The 16,241-nt window shown below is 36.6% G+C and overlaps 1 protein-coding gene across 7 annotated transcripts in view; it reads right to left on the bottom strand.

Annotated features, from left to right (window-relative positions):
- OSBPL1A (oxysterol binding protein like 1A) overlaps positions 1-16,241 on the bottom strand; it is a 223,488-nt gene that overhangs the window by 48,761 nt on the left and 158,486 nt on the right. For all 7 annotated transcript variants that reach the window (XM_055324315.1, XM_055324316.1, XM_055324317.1 and 4 more), the window contains one exon: positions 15,542-15,698. In XM_055324315.1, the coding sequence (XP_055180290.1) occupies positions 15,542-15,698 (157 nt within the window). The remainder of the gene's footprint in view (positions 1-15,541; positions 15,699-16,241) is intronic.

The following is a 16,241-nucleotide window of genomic DNA, read 5'->3' as shown; positions in this document are numbered from 1 at the left end:
AGAAGAAATGGTTAAATTCCTAGAAACAGACAATCTTCCAAGACTAAATCAGAAACCAAAAATCTGAACAAACAGAATTAAAAATGAATTACCAATCAAACTCCCAACAAAAGTTCAGAACCAAATGAATCACAGCTGAATTCTATAAAACATTTAAAGAGTTAATACCTATATTTCTCAAACTATTCCAAAAAATGGAAGAGGAAGGAACATTTCCAGGTTTGTTCTGAGGCCAGAATTACCCTGGTACCAAAGCCAAAGACACTACAAAAAAAGAAAATTACAGGCCAATATATCCCTGAAGAACAAAGATGTAAAAATTCTCAACAAAGTATTAGCAAGTCAAATTTAACAATACATTAAAAGGATTATACAGCATGATCAAATGGGATTTATTCCAGGGATGCAGGATGGTTCAATATCCACAAATCAATCAACATGATACACCATATTAACAAAATGAAGGGTGAAACTCATATGCTTATCTCAATAGATGCAGAAAAAGCATCTGACAAAATAAAACATCCATTTATGACAAAAACTCTCAACAACGTGGTGGTATACAGGAATCATACCTCACATGATAAAGACTATATATGACAAACACACAGATAATATCATATTACACCGTTAAAAGCTGGAAATTTTACAATCAGAAATAAAACAAAGATGCCCTCTCTCACTATTTTCATTCAACATAGTACTGCAAGTCCCAGCCACAGCAATCAGACAAGAAAAAATGTCATCCAATTGGCTAATGAAGAAGTAAAACTGTCACTATCAGATGACCTGATACTATATAGAGAAAACCCTAAAGACTCTACCAAAAAAACTATTAGAATTGATATAATCAAGTTGCAGTGTACAAAATACAAGGAAATATGTCATTTTTTATACTAATAATGAAGTAGCAGAAAGAAATTTTAAATATCTCATTTATAACTTCATCAAAAAGAATAAAAATTACTAGGAATAAATTTAACAAATTTGGTGAAAGACTTATGCTCTGAAAACGGTAAGATACTGATGCAGGAAACTGTCAATGACACATGTAAATGGAAAGATACTCCATGTTCATAGGCTGGAACAACTAATATTATCAAAATGTCTCTAATACCCCAAGTTATCTACAGATTCAGTGTAGTCTCTATCAAAATACCAGTGACAAGCTCCACAGAGCTAGAACAAAAAATCTTAAAATTTGCTTGGAACCACACAAGACCCCAAACTGCCAAAGCAATATTGGAAAAGAAGCTATAGGTATCACGCTCCCTGATTTCAAAATATACCACCAAAGCTACAGTAATCAAAACAGTGGGATACTGGCACAAAAAGACTCAAATCAGTGGAACAGAGAGCCCAGAAATAAACCCATGTCTATATGGTCAATAAATCTACCACGAAAGAGGCAAGAACATAATGGAGAAAAGACAGTCTCCTCAATAAATGGTGCTGGGAAAACTGAATAGCTACATATAAAAAAATAAAACTGAACACTTTCTTACACCATATACAAAAACAAACTGGATTAAAAGCTTAAATGTAAGACTGGAAACCGTAAAACTCCTAGAAGAAAACACAAGCAATAAACTCTTGAACATCAGTCTTAGTATTTTTTTTGATATGTCTCCTTAGACTAGGGCAACAAAAGCAAACTATTGGTACTACATCAAAATGGTACTACATCCTTTTGCAAAGGAAATCATCAACAAAATAAGTGAAAGAAGGTATTTGCAAATATTATATCTGGTAAAGGGTTAATATCCAAAATGTATAAAGAACTTACACAACACTAAAAAAAATTAAAAAAAAAAAGTAAAAGTGGGCAGAAGACCTTAATACTTTTCCAAAAACAACATACAGATGGGTAAGACACATGAAAAGACACTCAACATCACTCATCATAAAAATGCAAATCAAAACCACAATGATATATCACCTCACATCCATGAGAACAGCCATTATCAAAAAGACTAGAAATGACAAATGTTGGCAAGGATGTGGAGAAAAGGGAATCTTCATGCATTGTTGGTTGGTATGTAAATTGGTGTAGCCACTATGGAGAACAGTATGGAGGTTCCTTAAAAAATTAAAAATAGAACTACCAGGTGATCCAGCAATTCACTTCTAGGTATTTTTCTGAAGAAACCAAAACACTAATTCAAAGATATACGCACCCCCATATTCACTGCAGCATTATTACAATAGCCAAGATATGGAGGCAACCTAAGTGTCCACTGGTAAATGGATAAAGAAGATGTGGTGTATATATAATGGAATATTACTCAGTCATAAGAAAGAATGAGCTCTTGCTGTTTGTGATAATGTGGATGGGCCTAAAGCATATTATGCTAAGTGAAAACTGTTAGAGAAAGACAAATACCAGATGATTCCACTTATGACAAATGAACAAATAAAACAGCAACAGAGTCATAAATGTAGAGAACAAACTGGTGGTTGCCAGAGAAGAGGGAGGTGGAGGATAGGCAAAATAGGGGAAGATGATTAAGAGGTATATACTTCCAGTTAAAGAAAAATGATCCACAGGGATAAAAAGGAAGCACAGGGAAGACAGTCAATAATACTATAATAATGTTGTATGGTGATAGTAACTAGACTTATTGTGGTGAGCATTACAGAAATGTTGAATCATTGCTGTCCACCTAAGACTAGTATAACATTATATGTCAACTACAACAAAAATTTTTAAAAATTATCAAGTGAAAAAAAAAATTATCAAGTGAAAATTTAAAAAACCTACAAACATTCATTTCACAAATACTCATTGAATTTCAACTACTATGACTGGTTTTGGGGATAAGAGGAGGCAGGATCAATAAAATATTTAAGAACATTTATAGTTGAGATACTTCTGTTTCAAAATTTTCTGAGGGCACCAGGATGGCTCAGTGGGTTAAGCATCCTACTTTTGATTTCAGCCCAGGTCATCATCTCAGGGTCATGTGATCAAGCCAGGAGTGGGGCTCTGCACTGGGCGTGCAACCTGTTTAAGATTCTCTCTCCCTCTCCTTTTCCCCTCCCCAACCCTCTCTCTTGCACTCTTCTCCCTTTAAAAAAAACAAAAACAAAAACAAAAAAGAACATACCATCACAAGAACAAGGTCATTTTCTGGATTCTGCTTTAAAACCTGGCGCTTCTTCATTTAAATAGCTTTAAAGAGATTAGAAATCATTAAGATATTTGAAGCCAATATTAAGTATTTTAATAAGATAAAACTAAAAATTTCCAACTATAATTCATCTATAGTGGTTTACCTAATTGCCTAAAAAAATTAATATGGCTTTTCATATTATCTTAATGTTTAAATCTGGGAGTAAAACTAGTTTCTTCAGCCACTCAACTCAAAGAATTTCAGCTTCAATTGCTTCAATCTGATATTATGAAAATCATACTGTCTTACAATTAAAGAAAATAAGGTTTACCCTCCAAAGTTAAGATTTATTTCCATTGTCTTAAAAATAGTTGTTCCTTAGTCATGTAACATTAATTAAAATTGTAATTTAGGGGGATCCCTGGGTGGCTCGGCGGTTTAGCGCCTGTCTTTGGCCCAAAGTATGGTCCAGGAGTCCCGGGATCTGGTCCCACATCGGGCTCCCTGAACGGGGCCTGCTTCTCCCTCTGCCTATGTCTCTGCGCCCCCCCCCCCCCGGGTCTCTCATGAATAAATAAAATCTTTAACAAAAATTGTAATTGTAACACATATGGAGATTTAAGATCTTTGGAGGGGAAAGGTCTTTGAGTGTATGTTATATATGAAATATTTTATAAACTTAATATATTAAAGTCAACATAATTAAAATACATAAGATTTACCTACACAGGGGAGTTAAATCCCCAAATCCTACCTATTTTCATTTTAATAAAAGTGAGCTTTGACAGGTCTTTAAAAAAAAAAAGACCGCATCACTTACAAACCTTTTCTTGCATGACTGATACTGTAATGTACCTTCTACCAACCTCCAAGTTTGAATTCAGTTTTCTCTGCATAACTAGAATGCCATTCTGAAGTCTCTTATCAGCCAGTGCCATGACTTAGGGCTGAGTCAGATGTGAAGGTGATGGGGTTAGCTGACAGCTGGCTATTTAACCTGCTCTGAGACATCTCCAGCTAAAATTAGCCTCAAATCTTGGAAGCAAGTTGGTACAAGTCTAAGAGAACTTTAAGACTAGTCATATGCCTTTCTAATTATTGCACATCTTTTTAAAAAATCTAACAACTTAGTTTCTTATTTTAAGTTTACTGGGATAATTTTATGTAATTACTAAATATTACTATTTGATTTTGCTGTATATTTTTCTAACTTGAGATTTTTCATTTTTTAAATTAGAAAATATTTATGATTAATAAATTTTAGTAAATCTGGCTCTGAGGATGCCTGGGTGGCTCAGTGGTTAAGCGTTTGCCTTCAGCCCAGGGTGTGATCCCAGAGTCCCGCGATTGAGTCCAACATCGGGCTCTCTGCATGGAGTCTGCTTCTCTCTCTGCCTCTCTGTGTATCTTGTGAATAAAACCTAAACAAAAAAAAAAATCTGGCTCTGCATAGCAAAGAAGTTAGATAGTTATAGTTGTTTTATGAGACATTTTACTTGTTTTGATTTTAAGTCAAAATCACATATTCAGAATTTCAGACAATTTTCATGCTGGCTTTCTAAAATTTAGGATTCATTGATCAATTTAGTAACATAGTAAGTTTACTTCCAACTCCTGTTAGTTTCACCACTACTGAATTAACAGGAGAGCCTATAAAATCATCTCATTTCCAAGCCAAAACAGACTGATGAGAACTTAAAGTAGTCTCCCCTACTTCGTGGTTTCACTTTCTGCAGCAATTTCAATGTCTGAAAGCAGAGATCCTCCTGATTTATTGTCACAAAGTCAATAGCAGCCTAATGCTATGTCATAATACTTAAGTCATTCACCTCACCTTTTCATGAAGGCATTTTATCATCTTACATCATCACTAAAAGGATGAATACAGTATAGTAAAAGCCATCTTGACATAAGAATACACTCACATACCTTTCATTATAGCATATTGTAATTTCCTATCAATCTTTTACTGTGCCTAATTTATAAATTTATCACAGGTGTGTATGTATAGAAAAAAACATAGTGTACATAGGGTTTGGTACTACCTGTGGTTTCAGATATCCACTGGTGATCTTAGAAAGTACCCGCTGCCCTGCAGATTAAGAGGGACTACTGTACCTAGGAACTAGTCTTTCGGTTTTAAAAGATGATGTCCTTTTGGACAGCTGGACCCGTCACTTTAGGCCTACTTCACGGTGCTCAGCATTAGTTGAGAGGAAGGTAGGACAGAAAAACAGACCTTCGCCCAGGGACAGGATTCTCATCCTTATCTCTAGGAGTAACTAGATTTCATGCAATGGGTACTAGAACAGATATGAAGTAACTGACATGAAGAAAAGTAAGCAGATCGTGGTAAGGCCGTTTTGACCTAGAGGAAGTGGTTTTAATGACACGGAAACTGATGAAATGCATGGTGTGTATGGCATAGAACAGAGCCAATGATCTTCCTTCCTGTCTCACAAAAAGGCTTACTTACCTAAGCCTCAGAATGTGGACAGCTAAGGAGCAGAAAGTCATCAAGATGGTGGTGAGCAGAATCTTCTAATATTTCCCCACATTTCATAAAGGAAATGGGACTGTTATTGCTAGCAATTTTGTTGGCAGGGCAAGGAAAATACAACTTTCCTGCCTATATCAGACTTTTTTTTTTTTTCCTTAAAGAAAGAAAAAGCATTTTCTTAGACTTTATACTAAGGAATTTACTGTCTTAGAACCTGAATATGCTCTCAGTGGATAGGCAGTGGATAGGCAGTGCAAGGCATGTTGAGAACCCAGAGTAGATCTGAGTACATAATGACCACAGCTGATCCTTGAACACAACTCTGGAGCAAGAATGTGTTTAATGGGCTGTATGTTACCTGAACATTGTAGACAAGTGCTTTGGATCCCTGAAACAAGAGTGGGGGACTATGCAAAAAACAGTTAACAAGACACAAAGAGAAGCAAAGGTGGACTGCATGATAGAGGTGCCAATACCACTCCCCTCTTTCCATGGATCTGGACCTTTTAGGCTTATTTCCCTTTAAGCCACACCTACATTTTTAGAATGACTATAACAATTTGACTGTGATCTGCTTTTAGCCAGTTCAACAGCCTGATTTAACTTCCTTTTTTTTTTTTTTTAAATGATCTGAGATGCTTCTGACTGCTTACCATCAAGACAGAATTTCTAGGGATAGTGAATTTCTAGTTCCTTCCTGCTCTGTGACATATAATAACCTCCATGGTGTTATTCAAAATGTATGTTAGTTTCCCTTTGGTTTCCTTTCTGATTGCTTTGGGCATAGTGAAATACCTGTACTGTAAATGATAGCATTCTTCCTCTTTCCTAAGTAGGTTTCTTCTGCTAAGAAAGACTACACAGTACCCTAAAATGCACAATCAGATCCAAGTAGTATACTTGGCCTTCCGATATTTTCTTGTTCTGACAGATTATATCAATCATATACTGAAGGAAAAAAAACGCTTAGTTTTCGCTAATAAGAGAATGTATAATTGCTGACGAAAAACAAGTCATTTCCACAAAAACATTACACCTGTAATTATTCCTGCATCCTTTGGAGTATTCTACCTTTGGCAGGAAGTCAGTAGATAATGGAGGTTAAAGGAAAAGAAAATGATTTTTTTTTCCCCTCTAGGACTGCTTAAGAACAGATACCAGATCTGTTTAAAATTGGCAGAACTTTCAATATGTTCATGTGTTCTTTTGCATGCTCATGTTAATACAAGTGGAAACTTACAAAGGCCCAGAAATTTATAAGGTTGCATGTCCATTTTAATTTGTAATACCACCCAGCATTGAGCCAACACCAGATACATGCTTAATAAAGGCTTTGGAACTATGTTGTTTATTCATAGTAAATTATTACATAAAAGAAACAAACAGAACTGAATTAAAGACTGGGACAAATTATCTTAAATTTCAGACTAAGAAGCCTTTGTCTAGGTATATAAATTTCTGTTATTCTAAATATCTATAAAGATTCTAAGTTTTAAGAAAAGCATAGAGGCTCTGAAATTAGAAAACCTGGTTTGAGCGCAGACCCTATCATTTATTGGCTAAGTGATTTGGGACAAGTTAATTAAACTTTCTGTGATTCCTGCTGGGGATTTACCCCAAAGATACAGATGCAGTGAAACGCTGGGACACCTGTACCCCAATGTTCATAGCAGCAATGTCCACAATAGCCAACTGTGGAAGGAGCCTCAGCGTCCATCAAAAGATGAATGGATAAAGAAGATGTGGTCCACGTATACAATGGAATATTACTCAGCCATTAGAAACGACAAATACCCACCCTTTGCGCTTCACTGTGGATGGAACTGGAGGGTATTATGCTGAGTGAAGTAAGTCAATTGGAGAAGGACAAACATATGGTCTCATTCATTTGGGGAATATAAAAATTCGTGAAAGGGAATAAAGGGGAAAGGAGAGAAAATGAGTGGGAAATATCAGTGAGGGAGACAGAACATGAGAGACACCTAACTCTGGGAAACGAACAAGGGGTAGTAGAAGGGGAGGTGGGCGGGGGGATGGGGTGACTGGGTGACGGGCACTGAGGGGGGCACTGGACGGGATGAGCACTGGGTGTTATGCTATATGTTGGCAAATTGAACACTAATAAAAAATTTAAAAAAACTTTCTGTGATTCAATTTCTTCATTCATAAAATTGAGGATATGATAATCCCCACCCTTCCTGTAACTGATAGATATTTCGTGAATCAAAAGCTATCGAGTTTGTAAAAGTACTTTATATACATCAATTTATAACTCAAATGTGAATTACAGCCATTAATATTGTGCAGAATATTGTAAACAGCCCTGGGTTTGAAGTTGATATAATACATTTGGAAGACAGTAGCTTCAGAAACTGACAAACCCAGGTTCTAGCCATCCTGCTACCCCGACTGTACTTCTGTGGGACACTGCCCACTTTAGAGAGCAAGCAGCTGAGGTGGGGAAAGATTACATGCTTACTAAAGCCAGACAGCTGTACTATGTCACAGAGCCAGAACAAAACTCTAAAGAGAAGAGAAAGCACATTACGCTGATGGTTCTTAATCACCTTCTGATCAGGTCATACATTTAGCTACTAGAATGTGTAGCAATATACTTAAGGTATTAAGAGACTGGAAATGCCAAAGCACCAAAGCAAAAGAATACTGTGAAGAATCTATGGTTATCACTTATCTACTGTGGTAAGGTTCACCCACAGAAGCCTGTTTTCCTGAGAATAGCTAACTGCCTCAAACGTGCTCTCCTATGGTCCAGCAAGGACACTACTTTACTTCAGCCCTGGTGTGATGTTATGTTCTCTCTCACCTCTTCCCAGAAGTTGGCTGTACCCTGCTGCACCATGTATTACATTACCTACTTAGATCATTATTCCATCATAATAGTATGCATTCTTGATAACAGTTATTTACATTTTCCACATTGTCAGATGCATTGGCACAACATTTCCTGGTTAAGAACCAGGATATGTAATTTATGGGAGTCACTGCTGAATTTACAAGGAACTGGCTTTGAGAATATTTACAATGGCAACATGGAATTTCAACCTAAGATTTCAAATCCTGCCTCCACATCGTGTTACAGCAACATGACTCAACAGATTATATTCTATGATTAGGATATATTTTAAGCAGTCAATAAGTTTTGAAAGAGTTGTATAAAAACCATGTTTCTCTGAAGATTTAATGGTGCAAAGAGGAACAAACTGTTAAAGGAACTCAGTATTTTTAAAGCAATTACTTCTTAGTTTATTTTACCTTGGAAATCCTTGTTATCCTATATGATGTTTCCTGAAAGAGGAAAGTTCCTCCTAAGCTAACAAAGCAAAGCAAATACTGAAAAATTGTCTGTCCCCAGAGGCAGCTTTCTCCTTTAGGCAAAATTTAGATTAGCACAGCTCCAATGGGAAGGAGATACTTCAATATATTTGTAAAGACCAAGTCCCATATGGATCAGAAATCAAGATAGATTTCTAACACATGAATTACTGGAACTAAGAAATGTACCAAGTAAGGAGAAAAAGGCAGGGCATTAAAAGACTAAGTTATCCTGAAAGATATTTCCTAGGGATTCAAAACCCTGTGTTCACCTGGAGGGTGTGTGTCCAAATAGAGCAAGATGCCAAGCAAGAATGTCCATTTTATTAAACAGTTAACTTCTTCCTTTTGATATTCTGAGGATTATAAGTATATATAAAGCAAACTTGAAATAGGAATTGGATATTTACCTAAGAGATTCAAAAAGCCTAGGGATCAAAAGGAGAAGTAATGAGATCTCTGTGTGGGGAAAGTAATCTCAAGGGACCAAGGAATGAACAACAGAGCTTTAAGCCTCCAGTCACCTCTTGTTTACACTTCTGACAATATAAGTTTACAACCAGCTTTATGGAGGCCAGGCAACCTTTCTACTCACAATAGAAAGAAAAGCCATGTTTCAGTTTAACTGTATCGTTGTAAAATATAATGGAAATCAACCACAGGAGACCTTAAACATGGGGACAATTTTCCTTATTTCACATTTACCAAAGGTAATAATGTTATTCCAAGATCAACACTTTCATTTCAGCTACCTCTTCCCCAAATTTCATTTTCAAAGGACAATGTAAACTTCTAAAACACATCCAAAGACCTTTTAAGTTAAAAGAAAGGAAGAAAACTATTCCACTTACCTGTTTTTGCTGAGGGTTTATCAGTTTTCTACTTGTAACAGCACCTGACATTTAATTAGCCAAAAATCACTAAGAGTGCTTAGCACTGATTATCTCTTTAATTATCATACACCAGTAAGGCAGGCCCTGTTATTACATCCATTTCACAGATGAGGAAATTGAGTTTCAAAAAAAAATATAACTTGCTTAGGTCAGAAACGTGGTAGATACGGGATTCAAACCCAGGTAGCTCTTAATACCTACATTGTTCTAATTCACTTATATATTTTTTTCTTTTCTTTCTTTCTTTTTTTTTTTTTTTTAAGATCTTATTTGAGAGAGACAGTGAGAGAGAGCACAAGTGAGGAGGAGAAGGAGAAGCAGGATTCCCATGAGCAGGGCTTATTCCCAGAACCATGATCTGAGCCCAAGGCAAGATGCTTAACTGACTGAGTCACCCAGGCACCCCTCAAAGAGCATATATACATATGTGTGTAAAATTCAGAAACAAAAATAGGATTAACAATGTCATTTATTAAAGTTTTAGTAAATGTATTTTCCACTATGTGTTAAGAATGAAAAATTCTAAGAATTATCTTTCCCTTCAGCAAACATGGAAAAAAGCCCATTACATTTAAAAGCTAGTTTCTCCAATGATACTATAGAGTACTGAAAATTGGTGAGTTTAACACTCCTATAGAAAATGGGCACAGTATAAGTGCAACTCACAGAAGAAGAAATACAAATAAACCTTAAATACACAGAAAGGTGTTAAATCTCCCTCAGCTCAGAAAAGGAAACTCCACAGGAAGAAGACTTTGTTCATTTTTGTAACCTCAGCATCTAGAATAGAATTGAATATATATTTTGTTGAATACTTTTATATATATATATATATATACATATATATACATATATATATACACACACACACACACACTTAAAAGCAGGGTCAAGAACTATATGTATGCATTTTCTATCACTTATATGAAGAAACAATATTATATGTAATGATTTCATTTGAGGAAAGGAAGGGGCATGGCTAGCTTAAAAAGTGAGGTAAAATTTGCAAAATATGCCCTATTACACATTTCTGAACTTTGAAACATATGAATGTATCCCCAATTAAAAATTTTAAAGAGAATCATCCCTACTCTAAATATGCATGTGTAGACACACACACATTTGCAATTTTTAAGTGTCGGAAAAAAATAACCCAACTGATTAATATCAAGGAATGTGAGACCAAAAGAATTGGAATTAGCATATGTTGAGTGAAAAAAACAAAAAAGCAAAGTTGCACTCTATTATACTTAAAAAAGGAATACGAATATATCTTAACACTGCTTATATTAAACACTACTTAGGAGATTATAACAATCTGGGGGGAGGAAGGAAATAACATTGAGGGAAAAAGAATGAAAACTAGATTTTTCTAAACATACCTTGTTTTGTATTTTTGGCTTTGAAATCATGTAAATATTTCACTGAACTATAAAAAAACTAAGTCAAAAGGGTATTTCTAAAACCCAAAGGCATATGAAACAAACCTATCTGTGTAACAAGTTAGTAGTTTAACCACACAGAAACTGACCTTCAAACATAACACTGACTATACATCCCAGATAGAATGTATGAAAAGGAACTGAAATCTGAAATTCTTTTCAGCAACCCTGCTGCTAGTAACAGTATTTCTATGTGAGTATGTGTGTGCAGAACATACTAGACTCAAAGAGGTACTTATATAAATGTCATTAGGAACCATGAAATACAAATAAATTCAAAGGAATTAAGAGGGAAACCCTAGAATCTAAAGTTTTAACTGGAAATATATTGGTATGACCTTATGAAGCACTTTTCCTTACTGGGGGATGGAGAGGGAGGGTGGTTCACGTCTCTTCAACGAAAAGGACTGGGAACTGTGGCCAACCTGCTAGTACTAAGCACTCTTACTACCCAGACTGTTACAGCTAAATATTATTTCCCACTAAAATGAAATGTGGCTCGTTAGAGAAAAAGCTGACTAGAGTCAGGTCATCTGGGGCAGGAAGCATACCAGATAAGCTTGAAACATCTCTCTGTATTAGAAAGCAAAGCAGCAGCTATCAAAGACAACTGAATTAGTGTATTAAAATTATACTTCAAAAGAAAAACAAAAACCTAACTGAGGCCCTGTCAGAAGGACACAAAGGGGTTCCTTTTGACCAAAGATGGGAAAAATAACTACAGTAGATTTATGCAATCCAATGCGTGTTTTCATGTATCACCTCTAGAGGATGTTAGGGAGCCAACATATTCTGAAAAGAGATAATAGGAACTTTTTTCAGTTCTATCTAAGGAGAAGGAATGATAGAAATGTAATACGACTATTCTGCAGACCGTAATAAAACAAGGATGTAGACACTGATCAACAGTGGCTGCTAAAATCATTAGGTTCAAGGCTATTGGGCAACTTCATTCATCATGGATGTATCGACTGAAAATGCCTGACACCCCAGAAAATCAACCTCATTTTTTTTTTTAAAAAAAGGAAAATCAGCCAATGTGTGCTACTGGTGGACGTAACAGGAGGTATACCTATGAAGCACTTTGTCCCAAACAATTCAAGCCTACATCTGGTTAAGCCTCTCTACATAACCATCTGTTTACAGGCAATTCAGGAGTAAAAGAATATGTCAAATGACACCATGGGAATGCAACCAACAATAATCAGATTGTGGGGTTACTCTACAGGACAAAGACCAGGTTTTTTCCGTAAATAACTGGCAAGAAAAAAATGGGGAAGTGGAGAAGAAATCTAGAGATTAGGAGAGATTGAAGAGACCAAATGCAGTATGTGGACCTTCTAGATTTTTATTATTAAATGACATTTTAGATTTAATTACTAAGTGGCAGTTACAAGACAATCAGGAAAAATGGAGTATTACCTGTCTGAGGATAATTAAAAGATACTGATTTTTCAGGTATCATAATGGTTTTAGAAGAGTCCCAATGTTTTAAAGATTCACACTAAAAGATGAAACTGTATTTTGGATTTGACATAATTTTTAAGATAACTTCTTACAAGTATAGGAGGTGGGGGAGGTCTGGAGATCAAACAAAGTGGGGCACACAATAGATGAAGATGAATGAGGGGTACAAGGGGTTCTTTACACAATTTTACTTGTATGTATGTTTGAAAACTCTCATAAAGTTTCTAAAATGGGATTATGTATTTTTTAATGTATTTTTTACTCTTCATGTCTAAAGCAAACAACACAAATCATTAGCTATTTGTTATTTTGGTCACTCAAGCCTAGCTTTGCAGATTATGGCTGCCCTAGAAAACTACTCTCATCTGCCCAGAAAAAAAAAAAATCACTAATCTAGAATAGATTTGAATGAGCTCTTGGAGTCAGGTAAAAGTGTATATCTCACTATCATTTCCTTACAGAATGTTACAACTGGTAAGATCTTATGTTTTTCCAACAGTGTTTTAAAGAACTCCAAGCCCAAAGGAGGTGTTTTAGGGGTCAGGACAAGATATGGAGGTGGTTTGGTGGGCCTCAGCACTCTTTTTCAAAGAGTCACTCTTCTTAGGGCTGAAAGAGGGGGACTCTGTGAAAAGATGTCTCAGCTTTCCTGGGGGTATTTCTGGCAGTAAATTCTGCGAACATAATTATCAACAATCTAGACCCCCAGGGGATCCCTGGATGGCTGGGGGGTTTAGTGCCTGCCTTTGGCTCAGGGTGTGGTCCTGGAGTCTCAGGATGGAGTCCCACATCGGGCTCCCTGCATGGAGCCTGCTTCTCCCTCTGCCTGTGTCTCTGCCTCCATCTCTCTCTCTCTCTCTCTCTCTCTCTCTCTCTCTCTCTCTCTCTCTGTCTCTCATGAATGAATAAATAAAATCTTAAAAAAAAATCTAGACCCCCTACTGGTCTTTGTCATTTCCTTTGTAATATATCTTCAAGTGACTACATAGCCTAACAGTTTGTTATTCTTCATTTGCATGCTTTTTGTTGGGTTCCTAGTCCCCACCTGCCAATCTCTTTCTGGTCCAGGAATCCCCAAACATTGTTTTTTTTTTGTTGTTTGTTTGTTTTTTTTTTTATGATAGTCACACAGAGAGAAAAGAGAGGGGGGGGGAGAGAGAGAGAGAGAGAGAGAGAGAGAGAGAGAGAGAGAGAGAGAGGCAGGCAGAGACACAGGCAGAGGGAGAAGCAGGCTCCATGCACCGGGAGCCCGATGTGGGATTCGATCCCGGGTCTCCAGGATCACGCCCTGGGCCAGAGGCAGGCGCCAAACCGCTGCGCCACCCAGGGATCCCTCACCTTAACTTTCTTCTCATTTTACCATTCTGGGCTTGACTAACTAAGACACAACACAGAATATATGAATATAGTATAATACATTTCTGTCAATTGCACAGTAACTACTGTTAGGATGAAAGCACACATACTAGGGCTCCTGAGTCCTGAAAAGCAACAGAAAAATGTCTCTCCTGCCCTAAGATAGAAGGGCATCTAAGAACAGGGGCTCTTTTTGCTATTTTAACTATTATTTCAGCTATTTGTAAGTTTCTCATACCCAAAGATTTCACCTGTGCTCCCCCTAGACCATCATGATGTAAGACTGGTAGGCCTGCCCAGTTTCCTGGTAGGGATTTCATGTCCTATTCAGAACTTATTAGCTCCCGACTCCCAAAAGAATGGACAGAAACTGCAGAAGACAATCGGGAAAGACACTCACTGCTAGCCACGTAATCTGCAACAGCACCCTCCATCATAAAGTATGTTTAGAGGACACCCTTCTCACCAAACAAAATAAAACTCTGGTTTTAATTAGTTCATTACCTGTAACTCACTAATGTTTTCAAAATAAGCATAAATTAAGACATTTTTCTTAGTAAGGGGCAAATACACATAAATCAGAAAGGATATATACATTTTTTCCCTGGGAGAACAATAATTAAGACCAACTGGGACCAGAATCATGGTACAGAAATGAAGTCAGAGTTACACAACCTACAAATACTAAACAAAAACTATCTTGTAGAAATTAACTGTTAATAACTTCTTATTGCCAAAGTGCTTTTTATAATGACCCCAGGATATGTCCTTAACCCATAATTTGGTAAAATATCTTATGAATACCAGCAGACACATATGCCACTGTGTCTGTACACTCATGCTGAAACCGGAGAGCTCGGACGTCTGCTGGTGTCTCATTAATTTGGGACAATCTCTAGGATGAAATCATCAAGGGAATAAAAAGATACTAATGTTATTAGACAGTGTAAAATGGATCTGTTCAACAAACCCTGGGTCTTAATAAAAGTCTTTGTTTAAATGTAACTAAATTGTATCAATAGGCAGGCAATATTACCATTCCCTCTTTATAAAACCAACAAGAAGATCAAATGTCGAGACACTAAAATAGCACGGGGAGGCAGAGCCATAAAAGATGTATGATGAAAAAAGGAGCCCAGCATCAATTGCAATAGGCAGTTCTGAAGAGCCTATCTAAATCGTCAACCAAAGGATTTATGTTCCCGGAAACCATGGTTGCTAACACCAAGTTTTATGCTTTGTTCCTACAAGTACAGATGATGTTCTTCTCTTAAATGAACAAAATATGTAAGCTAGATCCTTTCTCTGAGGTGGTAACAGCAATATAAATGTCTAACACAGAGGGGAGGAGAAACAAAGAGAAGGCATGCTTTGCTTTATGAACCGCAAGTATTTTATAAGTCAGCCATGGTAAGTAACCATTAAAGACTATCCTACCTGTGTTTTTTGATGCCATTGGAGAGAGCATCTCCACCACCACAATCTTTTCCTTCTGACATTCTGTGTTTTCTATTGCTCAAGTGCTCTCCTTCCTCGTCCAAGGAGCACGCCGTCACTGCTTCCAGTCTACTCAGGGACCACTCGGACTCGGACTCTGTGACAGAGCAGGTTCATAGTCAATGAGCTGAACTTGGGTGTGAGGCTGCAGTAACAATGCATTAGGCTTTGAAACTTAAGCAGCCTATTTTGTCCTTCAACAATCCATCCGTTAACTGCATCCTTGGGGATTTCAATGAACCTGCACCCAATAAGGCTAAGGTGGATTTATTAAACAGATACAGGCTTATATAAACTTACAGTTAAATATCTTACATATTACAAGAGATTTCCAAAGATTACCCAATTCTTTAAGAAATCACATTCGGTAATCCCCACCCCCCCCCCTTTTCTCTTTTTACACTGTCTTTTAAAGCATCTTAAGCGTAACTTACCAACCAAGCATTCATTTTTTAAAATACACATATAAGGAAAAAGCTATAGTGGCTATACTTTAGGGAAGTTTAAGTTATACCTGATACTATAGACACAAAAGCAAAGGTAGTTTTAAAATATTTCAAAAAATACTTCTTCTGGTATGACATTATTTAAATGCTCAAGAGCTAAAGCTCAGTGTCCATATAAAATCCAATTATCAGGC

This window comes from Nyctereutes procyonoides, unplaced genomic scaffold, assembly GCF_905146905.1.
Source record: "Nyctereutes procyonoides isolate TBG_1078 unplaced genomic scaffold, NYPRO_anot_genome, whole genome shotgun sequence".
NCBI lineage: Eukaryota > Metazoa > Chordata > Mammalia > Carnivora > Canidae > Nyctereutes > Nyctereutes procyonoides.
This window is presented reverse-complemented; position numbering and strand designations above follow the sequence as displayed.